The sequence below is a fragment of the Thamnophis elegans genome, chromosome 4 (genome assembly GCF_009769535.1).
Source record: "Thamnophis elegans isolate rThaEle1 chromosome 4, rThaEle1.pri, whole genome shotgun sequence".
NCBI lineage: Eukaryota > Metazoa > Chordata > Lepidosauria > Squamata > Colubridae > Thamnophis > Thamnophis elegans.
The window spans coordinates 102,878,866-102,900,369 of record NC_045544.1 but is presented as its reverse complement, the minus strand read 5'-3'; the positions used below and the strand labels follow the sequence as shown (position 1 = coordinate 102,900,369).

The following is a 21,504-nucleotide window of genomic DNA, read 5'->3' as shown; positions in this document are numbered from 1 at the left end:
CCAAGCAGCATTTTATATAATCACAGTGCATAGATACTAGTTAGAGCACTGCAGTACGTAGATAGTAGTTAGAGTATAAATTAACTAATTTAATTAACATGCACATTTCTAAGACACATTAAGTGAAAAAGAGATGTTAGGGTTCTATAGAGAGTCTGAGTCTAGGGAGTCTTTCAAACAGCCAAATTAAAGTGTTCTCTACCAGTCTTGAAATGGCAGGGGTGGGATGGTGGGAAGCTGACCGATATATTTGCTGTCCATATTACTGGTTCCTTTCCTGCCACAATAAGAACAAGCATCTTCAGTATCTCAGCTTGGTAATTATATCCATCCTACAGTTAATCAGCTGCATCCCACCAACTGGTAATTTTTCACACTTTTCTCATAGGCTTATATTTGACATAATTTGAAAATGTAGTGATGAAGGGCCACCCAATAGTTTGTGCATATTTATCTGTTATGTGAGATAAGAAAAAAGTCACATGACTCAATTGATTTGTTAGGAATAACTAAGCATAATATATTTGTAGACCAAGAATTTTCAGATATAGAAAACGAAGGGACAAAAACAATGAATTATCCTTCATATCAGAGTTTGAAGCCAGGCAGAAAAATTGTATAAGCCTCCAGGAGGTAGCCATATCTATACTGCTATGAAGAAAATAATGCAAATGATATATTTATCACCAAGATAAGAAGTTATCTTGAATCAACTTTATTTTATAGTTAGTTTTAAATGTGGCCAATTACATTTTGTTACTGCAGTTATCTACCTAGATGTATTTAGCATTAGTTCTGTGCAGAACATGTTATGACACATATCATTTCCCTTTGGTTTCAAAGGCATATCCAATTAATAAATAAGTCATTATATCAAGGATTTCCTCAGGTATTGCTTCATGACTATTTCCTGCGTAGGCTGGAATTATATTAGCTCTTTATATCCTTGGTCCCAGCGGACAAGGTCATGGAGGAAGTCTGAAACAATATTTTAGAACTGTATTATAGGATTTGGTAAATATTAAAATAAAATTGCTTTATTGGTAAGCAAGGATTATGGATAGAAACAAAAAATAATTTCAGAGAAAGAAACGGTGCAATCCATAACCTCAATAACTAAGCTCTCACTTTTTAAAGATGATTTTTATTCAATGCATTTGTGTGAATAAGGAGCCAAAATCTTCTGCCTTTTCTCTCGGGCAGAGTTGTGGCCTGTCATTAAGCTTCCTCAATTCGTTTTCTCTCTTTTCAGTGATCTGTGAAAATATGTACTCTCCCTACTTCAGATTTTATTTTATTTTTTAAAAAAAACCAGGTGCCTCCTATAGGCACAATTGCAAAATGTGTCCAGATGATTATTTTATCACCAATGTATGTTTGTTTAGAAGCAAACAATTGTTTCAAACAATTCATAGGCATAGGAGCCATGGGGGCACAGTGGTTAGAATGCAGTACTGCAGGCTGCTGACTGCCAGCTGACTGCAATTTGGCAGTTCAAATCTCACCAGGTTCAAGGTTGACTCAGCCTTCCATCCTTCCAAAGTCGGTAAAATGAGGACCCAGATTGTTGGGGAAAATATGCTGACTCTGTAAACCATTTAGAGAGGGCTGCAAAGCACTGTGAAGCAGTATGTACGTCTAAGTACTATTGCTATTCACAACATTCATGCTACCAAGCCAATAGTCATATATGGCAGCTAAAGAGAGGGATTCCATCAAAGGCATTCACAGGAGAGGCACTTAAGATGGAATTCATGACTGCACAAAGGAAGCTATTTCCCTTTTAGTACAGATGTAAAAATGGTTTCAATGAAATATTCACAGATGTCATGGTATTTTTTAAAAAACACAATTCTTCTACTGTAGACATTCCAATATTCAATATTCCTGTTGCAGCCCACAAAATCACCTGCCCGGAACAAAAAACAAAAAAAAGCAGATGTTTTGAACCAAGTTTTTTCCCCCCTGCGTATAGTAAAGGTCTGCTGATTGGTTTGATATGAAGAGCCCAAATCCCAAATTCGTCCATTCAACTTTTTATTACTTACATGTTCATTCATATTGTCTAATTGTCCACATGGTATTTATTTTTTGTTTGAATTTTTAAATCCTTATGACTTGAATTCTAATTTTAATTTGATGATTAATGTTAAAAAAAAAAACCTAAAGTGTAACTCAATACATGAATACATAGCTTCTATACACCTAAAGGCAATTTCACTTTATTTTGTAAAGCTTGAAAGTAACAGATTCTGGTGCAAGTGAGAAAGAGGGCAGATGGTGATACATTCTGTTAGTGATTAGATCTTGGTATTAAAATAATCATTTAATTATGTAGCACCCAAATTCTTAAGAATCACCTTAACTGCCAAGTAATTTATATAATCAAGCTTATTTACAGAATCAAACTGAAAGGCTGAAAATAATCTGAATGGATGCAGTCAGAATCTAACATTAGCCCTGAATACATTCAACCTATACTTAGGTCTTTGTTATAAAACCAATGAAAATGGGTTTAATATGGATGTCAACTGAGGACACCATTATATGACATAGATTAGCAACAGTGGCTAGTGGTTTGGTCACTCAGTCAAAGGGGGCTGGTCATGCTAAATTAGTAGCTCTACTGTGCTTGGATCTAGGTTCTAGTACTGAAAAGTACTTCTACCATCTGGTAGAAGACTCTCTGTAACTACAACTCCCAAGCCACACAGATCCCATTGCTCTTCTATGCCATTTTTTTACACAGATTTCCTTTTCTAGATCCAAAAATAGACAACCTAATATGAAGACTCCTACTTCACATTTTGTACCTACTTGAGCTTTTCAGTTACTATCCAATATCCTCTTATTCTTCAGTCTCCTACCACACTTGTTTCACTCAGGGCTCAGTAGCTTTTGGAATGGAATAACAGAATTGAAAGGAATGTTGGAGGTCTTCTAGTTCAACTCCCTGCTGTAGCAGGAAACCCTATACCCTTTCAGACAAATGGTTGTCCAATCTCTTCTTAAAAATGAAGATTCTATTATTTATAGCCGCTCTCAATAAATTTTTTAAAATCTGATGGGGCTCTCACAAAATTGTCCCATAATTTATTGTGTTTTGTGTATAGTTCAATTTATGAAGATTTCCTCTTTCAGCATATTCAGAAATAGCCTTGACCTTTTACTTCCATTTCCTTCCACTCGTTTTTTAAAAGAGCCAGATGTTACCACTGTACTTTACCATTGAAATGGTGGTAAAGAATATTCTTTTTTTCTTTGGCTTCATCCAAGACGCATTCAAAACAAATCTATAACTCATCACATATTTCCAATATTTATTTGTGCTTTATTTGCACCGGGTGCGCTTCAAGGTGCTACTTATCACCTATAAAGCCCTTCATGGTAATGGGCCTGGGTATCTGAGAGACCGCCTACTGCCAATTACCTCCACTAGACCGATACGATCGCATCGATTAGGCCTCCTCCGAATTCCATCTACTAGCCAGTGCAAACTGGCAACTACCCGGAGGATGAGAGCTAACAAACTGGTACCTAACCCGGACAAGACCGAGTGGCTGTTGTGTTTTCCTCCCAACAATTTGGCCGACGTTCCATCACTCAGGCTGGGGGGTCAAAATTTATACCCCTCAGACAGGGTCCGCAACTTGGGAGTCCTCCTGGACCCACAGCTGAGTTTCGACCATCACTTGTCAGCTGTGACCAGGGGGGCATTTGCCCAGGTTCGCCTGGTGCGCCAGTTGTGGCCCTACCTGAACCGGGAGGCCCTCGCAACAGTCACTCGAGCCCTTGTGATCTCTAGGCTGGAATACTGCAATGTGCTCTACATGGGGCTGCCCTTGAAGAGCATCCGGCGACTTCAGCTAGTCCAAAATGCAGCCGCGCGAGTGATTGCGGGCGCACCACGGTTCGCCCACATAACACCGATCCTCCGTGAGCTGCGCTGGCTACCTGTTGATCTCCGGGTGCACTTCAAGGTCCTACTTACCATTCATAAAGCACTCCATGGTAGTGGATCTGGCTATTTGAGAGACCGCCTTCTGCCGATTACCTCCCTCCGTCCCATCAGATCACATAGAGTAGGCCTCCTCCGAATTCCATCCGCCAGTCAGTGCCGACTGGCGACTACGCGGAGGAGAGCCTTCTCAGTTGCAGCTCCGACGCTATGGAACAATCTCCCTGTGGAGATCCGCACCCTCACCACCGTCCAGGCCTTCCGCACAGCCCTCAAGATCTGGCTATCCTGTCAGGCCTGGGGATAAGACTTTACTCTCGCCCCTCCCGAATGTTGAATGAATGTTGGGTTTTTACTGCTAATTATTTTTACTCACATTTTCTTTTTGTGTTTTGTCCTGCACTCCCCCCCCCCTATTATTGTAAGCCGCCCTGAGTCCCCTCAGGGAAAAGGGCGGCCTATAAATGCTTAATAAAATGAAAAAAAAATGAAAAAAAATGGAGAGCCTTCTCGGTGGCTGCTCTGACCCTCTGGAACGAACTCCCCATGGAGATTCGGACCCTCACCACCCTCCAATCCTTCCACGCCGCTTTGAAGATCTGGCTGTCCCGGCTGGCCTGGGGTTAAGATTTCAATCCCACCCGAATTGTGTGACTGTTGTGCTCTCTTTTAATATGTTGTATTGTTTCCATATTGGAATACTGTTTGTCTTTCCCCCCCTCCCTTTTTGAATTGTGAGCCGCCCTGAGTCCCCCCAGGGAAAAGGGCAGCATACAAATAAAGGAAATTCAAATTCAAAATTCAAATTCAAATTATTTATTTATTCATTTGCATCCTGTGTTTATTAGAGGTAGTCCTCGGTTTATAATGATAACTGAGCCCAAAATTTATGTTGCTAAGTGAAACATTTGTTAAGAATGTTTTGGCTCATTTTACAACTTTTCTTGCCACAGTAGATAAGTGAATCACTTCAGTTGTTAACACAGTTGTTAAATCAATCCAGCTTCCTCATTGACTTTGCTTGTCAGAAGGTTGCAAAACGTGATCACATGAGACAGAGACACAACAGCTACCATAAACAGGAGTCAGTTGCCAGCTTCTGAATTTTGATCACATGATCATGGGGATGTTGCAGTGGTTGCAAGTAAGAAAAAAAACTCTTAAGTTGCTTTTTCCGTGCCATTGTAACTTCGAATGTTCACTCAAGGAATTGTTGTAAATCGAGGACTAATTGTATTTTTACAAATAATTCAAAGCAGCAAAAATATCCAACGCACTTTCCTTCTTCTAATATATAGTTTGCTTCATTATAGTATGTTCACCAAACTACAGACATCTATCACGTTTTACAAATCAAAATACTTTTTCACCCAAAATAATGTCAAATGCAAACTACAATATATCAATCAGATAATTGTGAGGTATTTGCTGAATTCCAAAATGTCAAGAAAGCAGCTGCATGAATAGCAATAGCACTTAGACTTATATTCTGTTTCACAGTGCTTTATAGTCCTTCTCTAAGCAGTTTACAGAATCAGCATATTTCCCCCAACAATCTGGGTCCTCATTTTACCTATCTCGGAAGGATAGAAGGCTGAGTCAACCTTGAACAAATGAACAAAGCTCTGCCCATTTTTACATGTATCAGATGAAAAGAGTTTAGAGCTTTGACTGTGGCCCCAGCCCCCCCCCCCCTCTTGACTGCATATGAAATGAGTTGTAGATCACAAAAGCATGTGCCTTTTGATGACATGTGTAGTTGTCACTTGATGCCACACCAGTCTCCCTCTGATCCTTGGGAGAAAGGATAGCCAACAAAATTATTTGCATAACATGGAAGAGTATGTTCAATTAACTGCTTACTAAAGCTGCTCCATTTCTGCTAAAGCTAACCTTTTCCTAGGCTGTATTCATGTAAAAAGCTAAGTTACAAAACAAACAAGATTAAAACCATGTTGTGCAAATACAGCTACTAGGTCTTTAACTGACTCATGTAGGATGTGAACTGAATTGTAGGGTATAGTTCTTAATGTACATTTGAATCCAGGGATTTTAATTATTTTGGAATTTTGAGACTAACTGGTTGCTAGGAAAGACCTGTGGAGAGTCACAAAATGACTATCATAATGCCTATGGCCAGTGAAGAGCATCCATTTACCTACCAATCTTCAACCTTCATTTGTATTGTTTTCTTTCACTTAACTATTTACAAGAATATGTTAAGTCATACACCAAAAGCTAAGTGTCTGCTATATCAATTATGGAATTAAAATGGTGAATGCCATATACTTGTGTCAGTTACCTGAGGGTATATTAATATTTTTTTTAAGGTAAAGGTAGAAAGAGTACCAATATTTGACTTATCTGTATATCTTAATTAGGTGGAAAGGGAGCGAGTAAGCACCAAAGCAATTCTCTGGAATGTGGGTACCTACAGATCCTTCAATTCCTCTAGAGAATTAGGATGGCAAAGGATAATGTGTTAACGGTTGAACTGCTTGTATCTGAACATAACAAATGGCTACTCAGGATTAAACCATCCATTTCCTTTTGCTAATGTGTTCACATTTATCCTATGAAAAGAAATGATTTTAATTTTCCTTCATTACATGCCATCAGCTCAATTAACCATTATATTTGTAGTAAATGCTGGCAAATTATTGCATTCTCATTTTGGCTTGCTGGATATTTATGTCTATTAGCATTAATTTATTTGCACTACTTGGAATTTCTTTTCCTCTTTGAGAGCAGCATGCACTTTTTTTTTCCTCTGAACAATTTTTCTGTGTTTGCTGCCATTTCAATATTTGCTTACTAACATTTAATATATTTTGCTTTTTTTATTTTGCTGGCAAAGTTGCATTGATGAAAGCTGATTTGCAAGGTAGATGCCCTTGTATATATTAAACAAGACTGAAACCCATACAACACATTGAGAACCTTCAGCCACTTCTGTGCTGATAGCTGTGTGTTGTAGCTCATTTTCCTCTTCTACCATTAAAAATATGGCACAGAGAACTATCTTCTCCCAGGATATACTGAAATACAGGCTTTCAGTCTTGTGTCTTTTTTTTTTTTTTGTATAGTGATTGCTTCAGTGCTTTGAACATGCCTCTTTCTTTAATGTTTTATTTGTTTGTTTCTCCCAGTGGTCTAATTATGATCTTTAGAAATAGAATAGTTTTGTTTTTCATGTGTGAATGTCATTTTTTTTAGCATGTTGGTGCATTAGTTGGCTGATTTCTCCTCTATCTACTTTGTTCTTTAAAAACCTGCATGGGACAATTTAAAGCATGTAAAAAGATACTTGCCAACATTCCTGCTAATGAGAAAACAATGTTTTTTTAAATTTAAAAAAATGCCAACCCAAAGGTCTTATGACTGTCAGTAGATATAGCTGTTTATCAAACCATTGTTTGGATAGCCATATTTTTCTCCTCCTTGCTTGCTTTTAATATGACATGTGTGGCTTTCTTTTTGGTTGTTTCTATTTTGTTTTGTTCTGTTTTTTTTACAGTTTTATATTATGTTTTCCGCAATCTCTAGTAAAATTCGTTGTTTTGGAAAAGATAGTTTATAGATGTTAAAGTAAAATTAGAAATATATGTGAGAATTATCACTTCCTTTTGCTTGAGTTACTTGCTTCTCTTATGTTATCATCCCAGATGAATTCATATCTTTGTGTTACAAACAAAAAACATATGTCTCTATATAGCTTGAATATTATTGATAATATGGGTTACCACCAATCCCCTTATCAGCTTTTTCCCATAATTTATTCTATAAACATGAGATGTTGGCAACTACTCTGTGTGATCCAATGACACATATGGTCACTCTGAATGACAGACCTTCATGTTCTTTTCTATGGTGTCCTTTCTTGTTAGGTCCCAGCACCACATGTCAAGAAGACTCTTGTGCTAACCAAGGTGTCTGCTTGCAGCAATGGGATGGGTTTAGCTGTGACTGTAGCATGACTTCTTTCAGTGGGACACTGTGCAATGACCGTGAGTACACAAGTGACTTTCCTCTTTTTCACTCTCTCTAAAAAGTGCTAAGGGTTCCAAAGTGTTGTCTTGAAGTGAATGTCCAAAAGGTTGCATCGATTTAATAAGTTATAACCAATTTATCTACTAAACTCTGCAATAACTACTAGGCATTCCTGATATGACTGTAGGAAGTATTTGACCAAAGTACAGAACTGCCTTAGAAAGCAGATATGCAGGGATTCTAGAACTGTGATTTTGGAAATTTCATATATTATATGGATTTGAAAAATGTCCTGAAATAAAATATATTAGATATGGGCATTTTATTCTTGGTATCAGTTTCTTAACATTGGGCTTCAGTTTTCACTTATTTTATTTCTTGCTTTACTGAGATGTATTATAACTTTGTAACATTATTCCACAAAGTTGAAATTACAAATGACAGTTCTTTCTTACCTTCCTACACCAGATAAATTTAGGTGACCTGAAATATTCCATCAAATAATAACTCCAGGCTTTATTTCAGTTAAATGTCATCTGAATAAATTTTGGTATCACTTATTAATTTTATAACCTTTAGGGATGGAGAAACTGTGTTTTTAGATGTTAGAATCTTCTGACATGAGTCAATACAATGATGAACAAAAGTCACAATACATATCTTTGCTATCCCAGTACATAATGAATTTATGTTTAGTAATTTAGTAATTTCTACTAGAAAATATCTGATGGGATAATTTCCAGTTGTGATATGAGTAAGATTAAGCAAATCATTTTCAAGAAATCTTATCAAATAAACAAGGACGTGTAATATTTGAGACATGAACACAAGTTTTCATTAAACCAATTTTTAAAACATTTGCAATCCTATATTCCCTGTGTTTGTAATTCAGTTATTTCCAGCTTGTCATCATGGGACAGTGTACTGGGACATATGGCCACAAATGCAAGCATGAATTTGTTAAATGTTTCAGTAAATTCCTGGAAATAGCATTACTTTATTTTTAAGTACATTGCATTCTTAATGCTGACAAAGGTAGGGGTAAGAATAATGCTAAGAGAACAAATATGTGAAAATGCTGCACTTCCTGCCTAAACTATCCTAAGAAATGAGATGGAGTTGGTTTGTACTATCATATCGTCTTTAAGAGACACATGTTTATCTTTCTTAAAATAAAGTCTGTTATTTTTTTAAAGATTATATTCAAAATGAGAGTTGATAGAGAGTCCCTGACTATTATGGGGACATTGAAACCTTTGCTTTTGACCACTGTGTGTTCATTGCTGTTCAGTTAGCTCATGAAATGGTACAGATATTATTACTGTACTCAGGATGATATTTTCACAGTGTCAACCAAGGTGACCTCAATTCATGGAGGCTTGACATTTATATCACCTCTAGCTTTCACTTCAAGCCTCTTTCTTTCAGATATTATTTTTGTCCTTTGTATCCATTGCATAGAACCTGGGCAAAATCTACAGAAGTGATAAATGGAAATGTAATGTTTGAGAGAAATGTGTACTGAGATTATGCAGTAATATATGTCTGCCATATTCCAGTTTGAAAAGCCAGCATCAGATATACTAGCAATGAAAATAACAATTATATTACTAAGGTGTAACTTAGCATTACATCAATAGTATATGTCTCTGACAAGGTGCTTTCCTGAAGCCTGTACAGGCCTGGATGGTGAAGAATCGCCTTCATATCAGCATGGACAAGACTGAATGTTTGTGGGTTTTAGGATCCCCTGTATCTAGTAATTTACCATATTTAACTCAGGCTGGGATGACCTTCAGTCAGAGCTTGGGTTAATCTCGAGGTTCTTCTGGACTTTGTGTACTGCTTCAAGGACGGTGGTAACCATGGCCAAGAGGGCTTTTGTTCAATACATATGGATTACTCACAGTCACTCATACCTTAGTCATCTCCCAATTAGATTATTGCAAGGCGCTCCATACAGGACTGATTTGAAGAGAATTTGGAAGATGCGGCAGCTCTGGTAGTAGCAGCATACCCCAGTAACACTGCTGCACCGGCTCTTAGTAGGCTTCCATAATTCAAGGTGCTGGTTATCACCTTTAAAGGCATTACGTGGCATATGGGCATGTTATTTGCAGGACCACCAGTTCTCAATGGTTTCTGCCCATCCCAACTACATCTGGCAAGATGGGCATGCTCTGGGTCCCCTCAATGAAGGAATGTCACATGATGGGGTCTCACCTGTCTTATGGAACAGTCTTCCCTTGGAGATGCTTCAGAGGGAAAGCTGATTCTGGTGGCCTTCAGGAAAGCAATGAAAATCTGACTCTTACCCCAGACACTTGAGCCAATATGTTGGGAGAAATGGCATGAGTGATGAGGGATGAGTGGGAATTATTTTTTCAGGGCCTGAATGTTTTTCATTATTTTAAATTATTGCTTTACAATATTGAGCTTCTTTTTTGTTTGCCATGCAAAGTTCCTTCTGGTAAACCCTGTGGTCATTAAAAAAATGTACTTGCTATAGGTCCTTTTCATTAAAAAATATTATTTTGTGGAAAATGGGCAATCATGCTTTCTTTGTCACAGCATCTGCCCTATGCAATAAAATGTACTCAGTGATCTAGATTGCCCAAACTTGTTGATCTTCTGCAAGGTGCTAAAACTTGGATCAAGTATCATTCTTGGTCCAAAAGATTACAGTAGCACAATTGGTGGATGTGTCTGGTTATATAGATCAAAATCAGATTAAGTATTATTATTGTAATTATTATTTTAAGGTTCCATCAGGTATATTCTGCCTTGGGTTTAGTTAAATCATTTGCACACTGCCCGAATTTAGTTTAAAAATTTGTGTACTGACTTACTGCTGTGAGATGGGTGGCTATATAAATTGTTTAGGTAAATGTCTTATAGTTATTTCCAAGTCAGTATTTTTCTGATTTTAACTGATCTAAGGCAAAGTGTAAGAATGTGTTACATAATGAAATCTGAAAATTTAAAATTAATTAAATCAAGCTAACCAAATGATTCAAAATGGTATGTCATTTTTTTATAAATATTGGCTATGTAGTTTCATTGCTAAGCAGTGAGCCAAATATTTAATAATGATAATAAATGTATGAAATGATGAAATAAATTATTCAGAGTTCAAGAGTTTTCATAAAGAACACTTGAAATATAATGGATAATACATTTACTTGAACTTGGGGAAATTTGTTGAAAATGTTCTTTATTTTGTGCATAAAATATTGCAATAATAACATAATAGAATTCAAGTTTCATGCTTGTATATTCCTAAGATTATCTTCTGTTTGGTTATAACTTTGTTAAGGAGACAGGAAAGAATAGAAAATAGAACTTGTAGCTGTAAACAGTATGGGCTAAGAATCTGTTTTCAAAAAGAGAGCTAGAGAGTTGTTCCCCTGAATTCCTACTTAATAGTATTTGGATTCTCAAAGAGCCCTTAAGAAACTCTAAGAGAACAGAAATAATCCCTTTGAAAAATTACAGCTAGTTTCAGGAAATACATTTTCCTTATATATTTTGTGCCTAAAATCAGGGGTGGGTTGCTGCTGGCGTTACTGCCAGTTGGTGTGTGTGTGCTTTGTTTGCGCTCCATGTGCTTGCACAGTTGGCTGTAAGTAGGTCTGTGCATGAGCAGAACATTTAAAAATGCCAAAAAACATGCTGCAGCAACCGGGGAACCAGTTTGGAGGCATGGCCAGCCTGGGTTCTTTGGCCCAGATTGGGCAAACTGGTAGTAGCGGTGGCAGGAGGCTCCGCCCATGCACCCAGACGCTTTTGCGCATCCGCAGAAGTGTTGTATGCATGTGCAAGCATGGCCGAACCAGTAGTAAAAAAAAATGGCAACCCGCTACTGGAAACGGTAGCAACCCATCTCTGCCTAAAATATAAGTAAGAGAAAATTACAAAATATAAACCTTTTTCAGAAGAGTAATTATACAATATTTTAAACTGTAGTTGGCTAGTTGGGATTATATCCTATTAAACTCAATGGGTAGTGCTTCTGAGAAAACGTGCACCACTAATACTACTAGGACAGTATCAAGTATGATTGGGTATGATAATAAAGAACAGAGACCCATGTGACAGTGGGCAAAGCAATCCTCAGAAAAAGGAGTATTTGAGTATTTAAATATATGACATTACCAAGTTGTGGAATAATTCCATTCATGAAAGTGATTCTGATGTCCTGCTATGATCTGTAGCATCTGTTAATGGGTATGGCATTGTTTCAATGTGCTATTAGAAGTCTTTGCTGGACATAAACATTCTCCCTTTTCATGGTGCAGTCCCCTTCTGAACTCTCACCTTCATCTGCATACACCAGTGATAGCATCCTAACTATATGTCATGGTTGCAAATTGTCTTGCATAGCATTAGCAATGATGGTAGGGTTGTGGGGAGGTTATGGGGGTGGGAGTTAAAGAAATGCCAAGAATGCTAGTTTGAAGCCTGGGACAGTGCTAGCCTCCCAAGGTTATTTGCTGGGGATGTCTGCCAGAACGAAGAGCTTGTTCCCAAACAAAAAGGAAAGTAAGTGTTTGGATAGTGAATAATAACTATGGGCAGGCCAAGGAAGAAAGGGAAAGTTAATTATGCTTTTTGCACGTGAAAATATCAGAGCTGGTTTTGCTTTTCTTCTGTAACCATTTTAGGCTCCAGTAAATTGTACACTTGGTTAAACACTGGCCCAGGTGCCTTTCTTTGCTAGCTAAAGGAATGGGACAGTTAACATTATGACCAGATTAGAACCACAGAAAAAGTGGCAGAAAGAGCAGCACTCTTCTAGTGAATAATTCAGGAATTCTCTTTTCACTGATGTTAGCAAAGTCCTAATTACAATTTGAATTATAATATATACTGGTAACTACTGAGGCACTATGGACAGTTAAAATACTGACGGCCATTACAGCAAGAGAGAAAGTGCTCCATGACATATCATCATAATTGCCTGTTGATATGCATGGGCCCATTTATCTCTAAAGTCAGCTTGTTGACCCTGAAGGTCTAAATACTTTCCCTCATTTATTGCAAAGGAAACATTGTAAATATATAGTGATTGACCTCAGATCACATTTTTCTTTTCTCTTTTGACAAAGGAACTCATGTAGTTACAAGGCTAATGCAATATTAGGAGGTAAAATACAATGAGAAGAGTTATATATTGTTCAGCACAAAGACAACCAGTAGGAGAAAAAACTATTTCAGAGAACTAGGATTATATAGGAAACTGTGAAAAAGACACATAATGATTACTTTTACAAATGGTTCCTTTGAGGAGTAAAAAACAGCCCAAGTATTAATAACAGCAGGGTTTTGGTGTCTGAGCTGTTCTCTTAAAGCAGCCAGATTTTATATAAGGATAGGATTGAAGATGCTCTTTACCTAAAATTAGATCATCTGTATCAAATGTTCTCCTTACTTTTTTGGAGGAAGTATAAAGTTACTGCATATTTCTGACTTGGTCAGTGGCTTGTTCTCATAAAATATTATCTTTGTGGAATGGAAACTCAAAATATTGATAAATTTTATCTCATGGTCAGAGAAGCATGCTGGGCTATACTGGAGCCTGAGCATTGTCTTTTTAACAAAAGGGCATTTAGGGGAAATATTCACTATGGTGATTTAGTGAACAGGTTTCTTAGGCAAATCATTTTTAAAAAAATAATGAAGTTATGGGGAAGCAACTGGATCCTAACTGCAGTTCAGATGGAATGGGTTTAAAAATTGCTACGGGCTCAAAAGGGCATATAACACCATGTACTTGGTGAGATTTAGTGTGACATCATACTTGAGAAGTTGACATGAACCAAGGACACACAAGGACAAGTCTAGCTTTAGCCTGTTAAGTAAATTGGGTAACTTTGGATCAATCACAGATGTTTTACTACCAATTGTTATGATGGGGGAAATTATAAAAGATGCAAGACATAACTCTCATATATCAAATAAATCTTTAGAGATGGTGTACTTCATAGGAAAACATCTGGGAGGTGTATCTGCTTTTCATTGCAATAGCAGCTTGTCAAAGAAACATTTCATCCTTCTTTTCTCCAGTGCCCTGTTTCCAACTCCAGTCCTCCCTGCAGCTGCTACTAACAGATTTTTTTGAAAACCATTCCTGGATCTCCTGAATTACCAAACAAGCCACTGTATGATGAGATTGCCCTTATTCACACAATACATCCCTCAAGGATGACAAGAATCAGTACTGCAGCTGATGGATCATGACCTTGGATCTTAGTTTTATCTGTGAACTTTCCCTCTTTCTTATTTTCTCAACGAAGCCTTCTGATAGGGAAGGCTCTGAAACTTCTCCATGAAAAAACTTGAAGCAAGAAAAATTAAATTGCATACAATATATAGAAATGGGATGTAGCCAAATCTTTTCCAACTTGATGTCCTCTTCATTTGTGTTGGCTTACAGCTCCCCACGTTTATAGGGAATTGTGGGAGCTGCAATCAAATACAATAGCAGGTACTAATACAGCCAATTCTTCCTTTTTGTATAACTACTTCTTATTGCAGATCTACCCACTGAGGGATTAGCATGTTGATGTAAGTCATTTTACTGATTGACTCATAATCCTCCTGATCAACTTTATTATGATGCTAAAGTCAATAATAACTCTACTCCACATCAATATTCCAAAGTAATCGAATTTGATTACTTCTGCCTATTATTTCTTTTACTTATTGCTACTTATAACCCATCCCAATCCCAGAGGACTCAGAAGGGGGCAGGCAGTAACAAAATGCAAAAAATAAAAATAACTCACAACACAGTAAAACTATGATCCAAAAAAGCAAACACATTTAAAATAAGCTCCCACAATTAATCAATTGGGAATTTTATAACTTTCTGGGGAATGGGGATGGATATTTCACAAACTGGGAGTTACATTGAAGGAGGCCTACCTCTCAATCCTACTCCATGTACTACTTGAAGCTTGTGGAATTTCAACCAGTTGTTTCTGGATGATTGGACCAGATTTAGGTCTGGTGAAGTGTCTGATCTATTCTAATGCTTCCCCATTTAGGGCTTTGTAGGAAATGTTTAGAATTTTTAGTTGACTCTGGAAGCATACTGGCATTCAAGAAAATGATTTTAATTTAGGTGTAATTGTAGATTGTTGGGGTTGGGAGTGCACGCACGCTCACATTTGCGAACCAGCAGGGAAGATAAGTGAATCCCACCTGCTGTTCCTACTATTAAAACACTTTTTGCTGGGAGTACAGAAAATGGCTACTTTCTTTTCTTTAATAGCTCTTCAGATATTTGAAGAGTATTAACTCATCCTTTACTATTCTATTGTTTTTCATGTGAAATTTATTAGGTGCTTCATAGCCTTTGTTTTCCCTATTTTTTATTTTATGACCTCACTGAATATGTATATTCCAGCTTGTCTACAGCTTTTTAAATGTTGAGCAATATAGGATTGATTGGCATAGTCCTATGAATTATACTGCATAGATCTATGAATAAACTATTCTCAAGTATCATAGGATTGACTTCCCTATATCACTTCACTACACTATATTACTTTGGCTTGTCAATTTGTTAATTTGTTTTTTTTTTTTAATTTTGTTCTGCCTCCACTTCTTTTGATAAAGCTTTACAATTTGTCTTTATTAAATCTTATTGCACTACTTCTCATACCATCAAGATCACTCTGATTTCATATATTAACTTAGTTCTAGAATATATGGAGTCATCATTTGCAATTTGTTGCAAGTTTGTAGCATGTTTTAGATTATATGACCAAAATTTATTTCATCTCGTTTTAAAAAGCATATGAAATACTAGCATCTGAGGTAAAGTTCAAGATGTTATAGAGAAATGAACAGTAGGAGAATAATTGGCTCTGTGAACACTCTTATTTGGGGTTTTAGAAAAATCAACAGCAGACTTTTGCAACTGTGTATTGGTGTCCCAGGTTCATTGGGATTGAAATTCCAGAATTCTCAATGACTTAAAAATGGCCATATGACCAATGACTGTTAAAAACTTCCAATGGTCATAATGGACAGATGGACAAATACACCTTGCTGAAAATATGACAGCTATAGAAACCAGCTAGATTCTACTAGGTGGCCTTAGTTTGCATAAGACAGGTGAAATCACATAATAAACACTAAGAAATATTTAAACATACTTTGCATAATTAGTCTAAGCCAGATTTTTTTTTGATTTTTTTAACATTTTTTATTTATTTTTGAACAGACAAACAAACATAAAAATAAAAAAGCCATATTCCATTAAAAATTGTATAAAGTGTGTCAGTTGGATACAGTATTTCCATGCATCACCACCAGCTTTTCATATCAAATCACATATTTTAAATTCACATATATTCATGTATATCACGATTATTATATCTCAACCTTAATTTGACTATAATTCTTTTTACATCCTTTTATATATAATATTCAAAATCTAGAATAGGATTATATGATATTCTATTAAATCATTCTAAAATCATCCAATCACAATACATCTTTATAACATATTCTCGATAAAGCTTTTAAATCTCCTATCATATTCTCCATGTGTTGTTTATATAATATTTCATATTATCAAACTAATATATCTATATATATTATTATCATTATTAATCATTAATTATAGCTATTGTCACTTCATTTTATACATACTACTAGTAAACTAAATTTAACTTAGTTTTTATTATACATTTTCATTGCATCAACCTGTATCTTTCCAATAATAGTGTAGTCTTATATCTCTTGCCATTTGTAGCATTAATATTCTAGTTACTTTCTTGTGTGAACCTCTCTTCGCAACATGTTGTTTCTTTCGCATCTCATAAAAGCTCTTTCTATCAGCTTATCTTTGGTTATCACTGGTGCTTCTGTCAAGATTTATCTCCTTATCTCCATCATTTTTTCTTTCTTTTCTTCTTATATGCTTTGAAGTTTGGGGTAGAGTTCCAATCCATCTATCTCTCCTTTCCATATTCTGCTCTTGCCATTACCAACCAGCCTCATTTTGTTGTCAGTATCCACAGATTTCTTATCTCTTTGCTCATTTTTTTCTTCCATGTTTTGAGCTCTGTCCTCCACATTCTTCATTTGATAAATATCCTCAGTTTTTCCATCAAATTTTTCTGTTTTGTATTCCATATTCTCCAATCTCTTTTCAATTCTCTCTGTCACAACTAATAGATTTTGAATTTCAAACATAATCATTTGCAATGTTACAGATTCTTTTTCCTGCTTTGCCATTGTTCCAATTTTGCAGGCACTGCCACTATGGGATTCAAGGCTATTTTAATAAACTTCAAACAGGTTCATTTATTATCTTTCAAGTCAAAATATTGTCTCCTCTCCAATAGCTAGTGATAGAACTCCCAAAAAGCACCTGCATAAACAACTTGTGCTCTTCCTACTATCACTCTCAGTAAACAAACTGAAAGAACCTTGAATCTCAAGTGATCAAAGAGAAAGAAGGAAAAAAAACAATGTATCCAGTCTCCAGCCTCTAAGTGGCAGTGTAACTGCTTTTCCTCCTGTTGTTACAATCCTCTTTATAATCCTTCTTATTATCTTCTTTATAATCCAAACTTAAGAAAGAAAGAAAAAAACCTTAAATGAAGATCAAAAACAATCCAATCAAGCTTTATAAAAAAGAAGGAAATTTTTAATCCATAGGTGTAAGCAAAAGTGAAAAAAGAAGAAAAAAATTAATCCATTCAGTTTAAAAAATAGGGAAACTTTGCAAAAATTCTATCAAGGAAAAAAATATAGAAAGAGGATAACACACTAAGTTTAATGTAGATTAATTTCACTGCTTACAGTCTTCTATCTTCAATTTTAATTTAACTTATTTTTTTTGGGGGGGGGGGTAATCTCTTTTTCTAATAATAAAATTTCCTCACCAGTTCGACACACTTTTTTCTTTTTGCTTTCTTCCTGTTCCAGAGCTGTCCCAACTTCAGCAGCTTCATTAGCTGTGTTTCTATCACCAGAAAAAAAGCTATTCCTGGATCTTTCAGGGACTTTGCGATATCCCTGAGATCAGTAGGAGGTGCCCTTCTCAATCACTGTCTCTGCGGGATGGTTTAGGTCCAAATGGACCATCCAGTGGCAGAAATATCGACTGTGATCTCAGAGCACCAAGATCGCACATCGTGCTGTCGCGACATCAGACCCCTTTTTTTCCTTTCTTTGACTTTTTGGCCATATTGGCTGGAATCCTGGACCTAATATAACTTGAGTAATCTAAGACGGGGAAGAATGGTAGATCAGTTTCTCCTAGGAAGGATGTCATGAAAATAATCACTGTCATGTGGTCTTGCTTTTCAGCTTCTAGTTTTCAGTGAGCCATCATCAGTAATCATCCATTGTGATAGTCCCATTTACTACAGATGTATCTCATTCCAGTGTTATACCGAAGCCAGCAATAATTTCTACATTTTGTGGCAGTGAATTTCATCTATTAATATTGCATAGTGTGAAGGAAGATTCTTCTTTGCTTGTCATAAGATCACTGCTAGTCCATTTCTTAGAATAGTGTCATGTTCTAATTAACCCTTTCTTCATTCCATACCACATATAACTGTAATCCCCCCCCCCCACACACACACTTTTTTCTCTATTAAAAAGCTCCAAACCTTCAGGAAAATTTATCTTGCCTTAAGCTGCTTCAGAAAATTATTTGAAACATATTTCTCTTTTCTATTATTTCAATATTCAAATATTTAAAGAGATCCTCAGTCTTTTTAAAATAATGTTTCGGTATGGTACTGTCTGTCTTATTTTTATATTCCTGTGACCACAAATTGAGTAGCTTGTTTCCTTCTTCCTTCTGGAAGACTTACTAGCTCTTCCTTCTTCAACTCTGTTCCATAGCCCCCCATTTACAAAAATAAGTTTCACTGACACTTGAGATCAATTTTCCTTTTTTTTTTTTTTCTTGATCTGGACCACCCTGTCATGTGGCATTTCCTTGGGAATAAATTGATTTCTTGGAAATAAACTGGTTCTGTTTAGTCTTACATTTTCCTTTTAGCCTCTTTTTATATTCTCCTTCTCTCCCCCCCTCCCTCCCTCTTTTTAAGAGACAAGTAGAAAAGGCATATTTAATGGGCTTTCGTCTATAAATCCCTTAGGGAAAAAGTCTTTATGGCTGGAAAATATTCAAAGAGATAGTATCTGAGTAATTGAATGCAGTACCAGCCAAAATGAAAAACAGATTTAGAAAAAAAAAAACCATTTTCCTTAATCAGCAGTGGTATGTTAGATCAAATTCCAATAATTTGGGGCTCAAATTTGTAAGTTATTTTAATTTCCTGATTCTCATTAATCCAAATAAATTATGAGAAAGAATTTTTAGAAAGATATAATTCAATGTCTTATAATATTCATCCCTCAAGACATGTGCATATCTGGGATTTGACCCCAAAGCCATTATCATTTACCAGGCATAAATCATTACTGAATGGTACTAGTACCAGTACTTAATTTAAATGACTGAATGTGGCATTGTTAATGAAACAGCTAACTTCAAAGATAATATTCTCTTTACAACCTCAGGCTTGTGCTATGATATTTTCTGGACAAAGTAATATTTCCCTCCTGCAGAACATATAGTAGGGCAGATAAATGCAAAGGTGGTGGTAGAGGGATTGTAAATGTTTGGAAAAGCTAGCAATATAGAGCAATGTTTTTGCTTAATTTGTATAAAATTCCATGTTGTTACCTTCATCAATATACCCATTTATATAGAAGATTTTCCTCTTGTATCCCAGTCTTTTTACCAGCCCAGAAATTCTCAAGGGTTTATTTCAGGGAAATGATAAAAATGCTTTAGAGGAGAAGGGCACATTTTTTATAGAATGAAATAAAGAAGTACAGATCACTGAAACTAGATTTAGATATTTAAAGTGTGCAATCTAAGCACAATTTCTTTCTTTCTATAGAAAGTGCACTCTACGTTTCTAAAGCATTTTTATCATTTCCCTGAAAGTAACCCTTAAGACCCATTGAGACTTTCTGGGTTGGTAAAAACACTGTGTTGAGGGGCAAGTCATATGGGATACAACAAAGAAAATATTCTATGTAAATATATCCAGGAGACTCCTGTGACATAACATCATTTGTTGGAGCAATGCAATACTGCAAAATTGTGAATGCAGCCACAAGAACTGGCAGCTGGAAGGCTGCTTATAATTCTGTTCTTGATTGTCTTGCTGCCAAGACACAATTCAGCATTTTGCTGAGAAGCACTGATGTATGTTCTCAAAAGTTCATCACAGGTTTTGCAGCAGTCATCAAATTCTGAAAGAATATTAAAGATGTGTGTTTATATTTCTGAAAAAGGCACCACAAAATCAGTTAATAAGTATGAATTACATGGCTTCAGGTGGTTTTCTGAATGCTAGTAAATACAATATTTGTTTTATGACCATCAACAGGAACTTAAACATAAATGTTTACTTACCATTCAAAAAAGACCGTCAAAAAGCCAAAAAAAGATAACAAAAAGACCAAAACACCTCCTTACCAGCAACCAACATCAACATGAGCAGAGATTGACACCAAGATTAACATTAGGCCAACAATCAGAAACAAACATTACCCCAATGAAGGAACTGCCAAGCAAACTAACAGTGAACAACTCAACTGAAGAACCTCCAAGGCCACTCCTACCAACAATGGCAAGCAAGCCACCAAATGAGAGCAAACCCCACTCCCAACTGGCAGTGATGATGTCACCTAATTTAGTAATGAAATATTTACAATAAAACAAGCAAACTCAGAGAGCAACAAGGATCCCACAAAGTTTATTTATTGTAGCAGTTCTTATGCTTGCTAATTGTTTAGCTTCTTAAATTCAATATTATCCTGTTAACTTTCTGTTTTAGTAAGAGTGGGGGGGGTACAATGTTCTCCAAAAGCCTTTTGCATTCTGATACCCAGTTAAACTTTAAATTATTTTGAAGGGAGAATCAATAGGAAAAAAATGTTCCTATTCCTGGCACAGAGACAGAGGGGGGGGTAGTAAAAATTATTGGAAGTAAGAGAAAATAAGGAAAGGTTCAAGGAAGGTATGGAAGTTCCTGTAGCTGAAAACAGATTATTTAGAAAGGGTTATTTGAGGTTATTTGGAGAAGGTTATTGTGTTTAACTGTTGGGGACAAGATTTTGGAGAGAGAAGAAGGAATTATACTTTGAAGTCCTGCTGTGAGAGTTATGGTTAAACAGTATATACGTTCTACAGCATAAGAATGAAGACTGTCTGGAATTTGAACACTGAGGTAAAGCCAGAGATAGTCTTTACAGTTACAGAAGACTGAACAGAGTTTGTGCAACATGAGGAGAGACATTTAAATCTGTTGGCAGCATCCAGGACAGTTTGTTTTGTGGAGATGGATGACTAGAGCCATAGATGAAATGTGAGAATGGATTAGTAGAAAAAGGAGGAGAGTCCAAATTTGGTCATACTGGACTGAACCGAACTGTATTGGATATTGTATGGGTTGGACCTTCTGGTGTTTTGCAAATGGTCTAAACCATGTGACTTCATA

The 21,504-nt window shown here is 36.2% G+C and overlaps 1 protein-coding gene across 1 annotated transcript in view; it reads left to right on the top strand.

Annotated features, from left to right (window-relative positions):
- The window catches only part of LOC116507755 (neurexin-1-like), a 305,988-nt gene that overhangs the window by 23,218 nt on the left and 261,266 nt on the right, over positions 1-21,504 (top strand). Inside the window, exon 6 of the mRNA XM_032216082.1 lies at positions 7,846-7,965. Coding sequence (XP_032071973.1) covers positions 7,846-7,965 — 120 coding nt within the window. The remainder of the gene's footprint in view (positions 1-7,845; positions 7,966-21,504) is intronic.